At 39.1% G+C, this 8,358-nt stretch overlaps 1 protein-coding gene across 1 annotated transcript in view; it reads left to right on the top strand.

Annotated features, from left to right (window-relative positions):
• The first annotated feature begins 1,223 nt into the window (after positions 1–1,223).
• The window catches only part of FABP6 (fatty acid binding protein 6, ileal), a 37,382-nt gene continuing 30,247 nt past the window's right edge, over positions 1,224–8,358 (top strand). The window contains exon 1 of the mRNA XM_010134364.1: positions 1,224–1,308. Within this exon, the coding sequence (XP_010132666.1) occupies positions 1,278–1,308 (31 nt within the window). The 5' untranslated portion in view covers positions 1,224–1,277. The remainder of the gene's footprint in view (positions 1,309–8,358) is intronic.

The raw sequence follows: 8,358 nt of genomic DNA, 5'->3' as shown, positions 1-8,358 counted from the left end.
CGTGGGGGGCGGGCGGGTAGCCGGGAGAGGGAGGCAGAGGGCCCGGTGTCTTCTGTGGAGTAAATCAACGCTTCAAAAGATTAACTAGCGTGAACTGGGCACCTCAGGTAAAGGTGTAAGAGCGCTGCGTTGGGAGAAAAAGACTGAACGTTTTCCCTTAAGGTTTTCTGAATCGGTGATTTTTCTTAGTGGCATCAATAGTTGCTACCGTGTGGGCATTTTTTTTTTCCCCCAGGTCGGAAATCTGGTATTTCCTAAACAAAAATTAATGAAAAAGGAATACATGACTTTACATTTTGGGATGCTGAATCCTTTACAGGAAGGAGGGATGGGTGAAGAAGAGCAACGGGAGACACAACGACAGAAGTGATCTTCCTAGTGCTATTATGATCTATAATAGTGCAGCCACAAACGAAATTTTCTAAAAAGTACTAAGTCAATCTGTAAGATTTCTTTAAAAATAAAGCGTTCCTTTTGTGCTAGTGACTTTTATTAGTAGACTTCAAAGTTCCTACTATCCATATTCTTACGATAGAAACAGCTACACCCTGGGTTGTCAGGTAAAAAACTTAACAAGCAAAAAGAAAAACAAGTTTGCAAGAGAATAATAATAAAAAAAAGTCTTGATCGTATTTAAGGACTGGTATTACAATCACATTTTTTCTCTTCGTTGTAGGAAAAGTGAGTAAAGGACTACAGTAACGCAATAGTAAAAATAGTAAAAAAATGGGGACATGGAATAAATAGTCTTCTGTGACAGCAAAAACCCGGTGTAAAACTATGCAGGTAAAACGGGATCTTGCAAGCTGCTAGCTATAGGGCTTTATGAAGTAATAAAGGCGTGATTAACTTACTCTGTTGTCCTGATCCTCTTGGTTTGACTTACATTACAGACATCAAGGCTTGTCCTTTTGTAACCAAACCTGAACTGTGGTTCACTTTGCATGGTGAACGTAGCGTTTACATCACTGGTGGTGTAAAGTGTGTAAGCAGCATGGGAACATCAGGGAGAATAGCTAGATGCATTTCTGGTATAGAAATATATTAGAGAATACATTAGAAATATAGTTAAAAGAGTTTGCTAAAGATAAAACTGCTTAATAAATTTTTGTGTGTTTTCCCACCGTATCTGTTAGTGGTTTGGTAGTGTGGGTGGGTAGAATAGAATGTGTTCGTTGGGGGAAGGAATAGTAGACACTGAATTACAATTTTTTTTCCAGCAATGCTTGCAGCTTTGTCAGTCTGTATCATAGAGAAACAGCAGATGGATTCAGCATATGATCTGTGGCTTAAAAGAAATGAGATCTGGTAAGCTTTTCCAAAACTACCAACCATGAATATTACTTCCTAAGTCATTTAATTTTGTTACACTGTATTTGTAAAAGATCTATATTCTGTATCCTGAGGCCATAATGCTTTGAAAGATGGCAACTGTCTAGGCGCCTCTAATGCTGGAAGTGTTCTATGCCAGAATTCTGGAGAATAATGAGAAGATTTGAGTTACCTTCTTTTCAAAGCTGTCTCTGTGCAAGGATTCTACTTTTAATTCAGATCTGAGACTTTGGGTTTTTCTGTATGTTCTGCCAAGAGGAGTGCAGTAGTGGCTCTGCAAAGTTCACGGAAGTTGCACATGGTTCCTAAAGAGTTCTTACCTGGAAGAAGCCAGGTATAAAAGAAATGTTCTTAGGAGGAAAGGAGGACTCTGCTATTCTTTCCTTTCATTATTTTTATTCTGGGCAATTATGACAATGTATGACATGTAGAAAATGAAGATTAGTTTCCCAGAAAGTTTTTGCCTTATTCAGATGAGTTCTAGGGCAGGTTAAAGCAACGTATTAGTGAAGGTAGCTCATACGTTACACCAGAACTGTTTTCACATTGCTCTCCTACGCAAAGAATTTCTGTGTGCTTGGAGGTACTCCAACTGTTTCAGCAGTAGACCAAACCACACTCTGCATCACGGGACTGTTCTGCATGCTAGAGCTGTGATCATCTGTTCAAATGATGGTTTCCTTATTAGTCTTACACTAGTAGTAATCTGTTTGTTCATCCCGAGGCTAATATTGTGAGGAAGAGGCATCATGTTAGCTAGAAGGGCTGGCAGGGTACGCGGGTACGTATTGTCGTATATTCTATTCTATTTTTTTAATTATTATTTTTTCTTTTTTACTCAGGAGATGTAGTACTAAAAAAAACCCTTATGAACACTTACACTCAGAAGTTTGCAAAAGCAAAGTTGCCGTGCAGCTTTCATGCAGCGGGGCGGGGGAACGCAGAACTGTCATGGTCTTTACTAGAAAACAGCATGACTTTGTGCAGCTGGTGATGGAATTGTGCTAGCCGGTCAGTTCAGTTAGCCGCAGTTCATTTCTCTGGTGCTGCTGTGCCATGGCACAGAAGAATGTCAGTAAATTCTGAGCCTGCGAGAAATTGCCAACTAGCACAAAGAGACTACTCAGTCCTTGAGCTGATGGGACATTAAGATCCAACAGCTCAGCGCAGCAGGCTTTTTGTTATGTTAAGTTGAGACTTATGTGGAGGATTTTGAAAAACGGAAGATTTCCTCTTGCAAAACTTCAGTGTGGTTGATGCTTGATGAAATCCACTTTGCCTTTCAGCAGGTGTTGCTTGTGGCAGACAAGTACCATTAAAATGCTAACTGTCGTGTTTTACATGTACTGGAGTCCCCAGCAGTCCTTATGCTAAGCTAGGCCACAAATCCCGTGTACGGCTTGTTAACACTCTCAATTGTTTCACTGCAATAACAGGGGAGATTATGTGCTTGACCCAAGCAGTTTAAACTGCTAGGGGGTCTTAAAATAGAATGTAAACAGCTCTTTTTAGTATCATTTGCATGTTGAAAGGTGCTTTTAAGAAGAGGTAAACAAGGATCTTTACATACGACTCTGATGGCCAATATCAATATGATACCATAGATAACCCTTAAATGAAAGTATACTAACAGTAGACATGTAGATGCAGGATGAAACTTCTAAGTTTAACAAAAAAGCATTTGCTATATATTTTTTTTCTATCTGAAATTCTTTTGATCACCATTTAATTACGGTTTATTTTAAATCTAGTCTGTAATCTCCTCAGGGTAGGGTTTGTCTTTCTGTGGCTGGTTAGTATAGTGATTGGTGTAGCTGGGGCCTTCTATCCCAGAACCTTTAGAAACTGCCACAATGAAATGAACAGAGTTAATGAAACAAATTGTACTAACGTGTTTTCTGTAGGTTAAAACAAGTCTGGGTGCAAGAGGCAGAAAGGACAGAAGTAGAAAGGAGAAACTATGAATTCAAGAGAGGAGGTGATACAGTTGGAGGGAATAAAATCATTAATTTGAAGGCAGAAAAGATGCCAAGCTCTATGGGGGTGTGTTAACAGCATATTGCCTGGCCTGCTAACTGAAGGAGTGTAGTAAGTTTGGGTTGAGTGAGAGAAGGGGTGTGATGTGCTTGTGTGGTGCCTCCAAGCAGTAGATGGAATTGTATCTGTATGCATGGGTATAGACAGTGGAAGAATTGTTCCTGTGTCTGTAACCTGGAATGCAATGTGGATCAGGTCTAGCAGACTGGATTGTTTAAAGGCCTTTGCTGCGCAGTATTAGTGATGCTAATTTGTTCTGTCATGACCAAAATCTATTGTTGCACTGACCTCACCGTGAATAGAAAATCCCAAAGTCTGTCAATAGTCGCAGCATGTATGTATGTTTCAGTAAGTGCATGGGGTTAGAGTGTGTACGGTTGGAGATGACACAGAGTGGTAGCACCATTCTCTGGGCATCAAGATCTGTACAAGTGCGCTACCAGGAAAGAGCCCCCACAAAATGCAAGGTCATAATGGAGTGTAATCAGTGAAGCCATGATTGCAACACATGGACAAATACTCAGCTTCCTTGAAGCTAATTTAGCTACCAATAAGAGTGAAACAGTGATAGCAGTCTCCAGTCTAGGCAGTTGCCTAGTAGCTGGCATTTGTCGTGGTACTGGTATCCAGGCCAGCTGGTTATGTGCAAGTTCACTATGCCTGTTGATGCTGCAGCTGATCTCAGTGTGCGCTTACGAAACTCCAAACAGTGTATGGGTTTACAGGGAGTGGTAATAGCATCTTGGTAGGATAGTAGTTATTTTCCTTAAGTCCAGAATTTTGAATTAGAGGTTTACGATTTGAAGTTCTAACAACCTTGCTGAGGCTTTGCTCCACACTTTAAAGGGATTGTGGTTTATATACATCCAATAGCTCCAGTCTTTGCTGGCTCTTCAGCAACAACACTGAGAAATAGTGTACTAGAGGAAACCTCATCCTTTTCTCCCCTGTCAATCCGAATCGTAGCAGCAATAGCTTCCTATGACTGCTATAGCAACAACGATTTCCTCTGACCCTGAGGAAGCTCTGAGGGTCTCACAAAAACCTCCACAAGACAGGGTTTAGGGACCATGGTTTTCTGCTGTGTTAATAAATCTGTTTTAACATCATTCAATGCTTGCAAGGCCTGATCTCCTGCTGTTTGTTGTGAAATTGTCATGGCTTTCCTGTTTAGAAAGAAACAATGTAACCCCTGACAGCCAATGTGTGTAAGCAATGCAGAGGAATACAGGTGAACAGAGAGTAAACACTGGGTCTTGGGTGTATGCTGCTGGCGTACTGCCTCCAGAACAAGTGAGGAAGGTAATGCTCTTAAAACAGTTGTTAATTACATTTAAGCTGTTTTGAAATTCATTATTCATTTATTACCAGAAATTGGTATGCAAGGAGAAAGTAATCAGTCATTCCTGTAACTGATTTTTGTAGCCATGTGAATGTAGAGCTCATTTTGTGAGGCTTATGAATGATCCTTAAAGAATTTGTAAAGTCTTACTGCATGCACACATGCCCCAGAAGTCTACCCTGCAATTTGAAAAGTTAATTTTATGCTAAATTTCTTGTGAACAAGAGATGAAGTTAATGACTGGAGCTTTATCTAATGTCCATGTGGAGAACTGATATCAATCAATTACCATAGTTGAGGTTGGTTAAAAAAAAAAAATTGCATCTATAAGAGAGCTCTTGGGGCAAAGCACTAGCATTAGCTCACTGCTGACATGTCTCATGATTATTTTATAATTTTAAAGGAATGTGAGTCTGAAACTACTTCCTGTCTTGTCTGACAGATCTGACCAATTTCTGCCGTCTTCTGAAATTTGTGCATCTGTAGATACTGGTGGCATCCCCATTGTGTCTCCACATATTTTTCCATTCAGATGAACAACTTTGAAGGTGTAAAATTGCTAACGCTATTATTGTTTCATATTTTGGTATCTAAAACCTTATCTCTAGCTTTGCCTGGATACACTATAACACTCCTTTAATAAAAGATCTTTTAGTATAAATAAAATTAATCTTGCACTAAAACCTAGATTTACAGTGTCTCTCGAACCATCATCATCATTATTAAATGATTAATTTACCAATAACTAATTCCTAGTAGATCAAGTGCCAGTCCTTTTCCCACATGTATATGCTAGTCCTCTTGCACAATTACTTATCAGTATTAAAAATGGTGGGCATGGAATGAATTCATTCATTTATGTGATACAATTTTGTAGTGCCCAGCTAGATCAATCAATTTCATTGTTTTGGAGACTCAGTAAATTCAAATTAGTATAAAATGTGACCAAAATGTCAAAGAGCAGGGTTGACTGGGTATTCTTTTCAAAAGACTTGTCAGGACAATTCCACCTTCGTAGTGCTGGGCCAAGGATGTACCAGCGGCCCTACAAGAGGCTGTTGGGCCAGGACACTGTGTTGGCAGCACATAAGCTGCCTCGTGTCCAAGTCAGGTATGAAATACTCCATGCTCCAATACTCTTTCTTGCTGGAACTATGAAGCTCTTGTTGGGCTGGCAGCCCATCAGGCAGGGAAGCACTTCTTCCATTCCCCTGCTCTGGTAGACCAGGTGGATTCAGTCTGGGAGATGCTAATTGGTTAATGTGGGCCTAAATAACTAAGAAAGTTCATGTTCAACAGTGGTTTAGCTACAGAGGAAGGTATTTACATGACCTAATTTTAAGTCCCTAGATTAAATGGTGGGTTTAGGAGCTCTGCTAGTAAAGAAAGGAATCACTCTCATTATTTCACAGAGGATTCTGCACAGTATTATATTACTCTTGTTTTAAAATATCTGATGACACATTTGTGGTTTAGGATTCTTCACTGAGTATTTTGGGTTAATATTAGCTGTTAATAGCAGATTAATATGCAGCATGTCAGCTGTTAAATAAGTCTTTTCATTGTTGCTGAAGAAATCTCTGCTGCTGTAGGTAAAGAAATACATAGGAGGTTCACTGTCCTTTTGAAATCTGAAGTCAAGTACGTCTGTATTCAAATGTGTGTTTAATGAAATAATAAAGGGGCAAAGATAGGGACAGAGAGTGTTCTCTTGGATAGAGTAGCCAGAATTGTTACTTATAAGTTGGATTATCCTTGATGTTGTGAGAAAATAGGCAATTGGTTGATCGCTGTTGCATATGTGTCAGGGAGGGGAAGGAAATTACTCATATGGAAGTAGAAAGAAAATGTTTTCAGAAGGACATAACTGTCACTTTTGGTTTTCTTTCTTAGCTGATGTAAAACTGCATATTGAAGCAGTTTTCTTCTGTCTTATGACTGAACTAAGGTGGGGAAAAACCCACTTTGATAAGCAAGTTGAAAAGAAGACTGAGTTTTGCTTGCCCCTTTTGATTTCCTTTCTTTCTTTTACTAAGCCCATATACTACTCAATTCATCTGGGACTTGTAAACTAACTTGTAAATTATTTGGGCATATAAGTGACCCTGCTTTAACACATTGCCCAGTGTAACCCAAGTCACCATGGCAGCCTGTATGAATCCACTCCAAGGGTGAGGTAGAACATTATTGCTTTGAACATCGTTTCTCTCTGAGGGGAAGTCCTTCTAGAAGTCCTCACGAAAGGCTGTATTTTACTGCTGCGTAAGTTATTTGTTTTGTGACAAGGAAGAACTGAGATCCAGAGTCTCATGCCGTGGTTTGGCTGACTAGTTGCAATCTGTTAAGCTGCTGGAAGTTGTTTGTCTTTGATGGTAACAGTTTTTAATTGTTTTTGTTTGGAAGGGACCGAGTTGCACTAAGTACTATAGAAGAGTTTCTCAGGATTTTCCATACCATTTCTAAACCTGTCCCCAGAATGGTTTTTGGTGTTGGATCCATACATTGCTATGTATAGTATTGTGTAGCTAGTGTAAAATCTATGAACACAGCTTTAAATTACATGCAGTGTGCTTGTTTGCCAAATGAAACAGGACATACCTTCCTTTAAAGATGAATGGGGTTTTTTGTTATATGAAAAAGCAAATTAATAAATTATCTATTTTTCGCCCCTTCATAAATGTTGGTGCATTGGGTACGCAGCAGAAAAACATTTTGATGTCCTGCGGTTGAAACACTAACATCAAAATATAAAATACATTCTAAGGTGTGATAGATAAACACCTCCTTTCCTTTAGAGTAGTAATTAAACCCATGTCTGTATAGACATTTAAGGCCTTTGAAAACAGACCTTAAATCAGTTGATGAAAATCCTTGACGTCCAAAGCAAATGGTAATTTTGAGAATTTAGAACTTTTTGCTCTGTAGTCACATGGCAAGTCATTGACCCTGGTGTAAACACCACCTTGTTCCTGTCAGTGCTGGAGGCAGCTGCTCAGCAGGCCCAAGTAGCTCTCTTAAACTGGTAACTTCAGTTTGTGTATGGTGAGCATCAAAGATCCAGTTAATTTCTGACAGTTAGATGGAATCCTTTTATTTCTGCAGTTGTACCTGTTCCACATTAATAGCTCATATTTCATCTAGGCTTTTATTCTGTCTCGTTCCTTTTGTCATAAATATTGCTCTTAGCCATTGGTGAATAATACACAGAAAAATCATTGAACAAGAGAATTTTTTTCTAAATGAAAGTAATTTGACCAAAGTCTCTCAAGAATACTTAGTTCTATTGCTTCTTGAGCTGTTTATTCACTTTTATACAATTCGTTTTGATTTTTAGTGCCATTAGTAATTATCTTTCCTCTTTCAAATATTATGTTTATCTGGCACTTGAATTGCTTGTTACAATCACTGGCTCTTAAAGTGCTCTACAGAACACTGACTTACATAATCTACATTCTTTAAAACAGAGGGAGAAAGGAGGAGGGAAGAGTAAGATGATTGCCTGCCACACCTACTTGTCCACTAGCTTTCAGTTAAGAGCTAAGATCAAAGCCAAATGATTGGTGGGTAGCTGCAGTAACATCTTCATTCACACATGTGAATGTGCTTCTCATGATGGATCTGATCCTGGCTGTAACCTTTACCTGCCA

Source organism: Buceros rhinoceros, unplaced genomic scaffold (genome assembly GCF_000710305.1).
Source record: "Buceros rhinoceros silvestris isolate BGI_N320 unplaced genomic scaffold, ASM71030v1 scaffold31654, whole genome shotgun sequence".
NCBI lineage: Eukaryota > Metazoa > Chordata > Aves > Bucerotiformes > Bucerotidae > Buceros > Buceros rhinoceros.
Note: the sequence above shows the minus strand (reverse complement) of the source record. Positions and strands in the feature narration are given on the sequence as shown.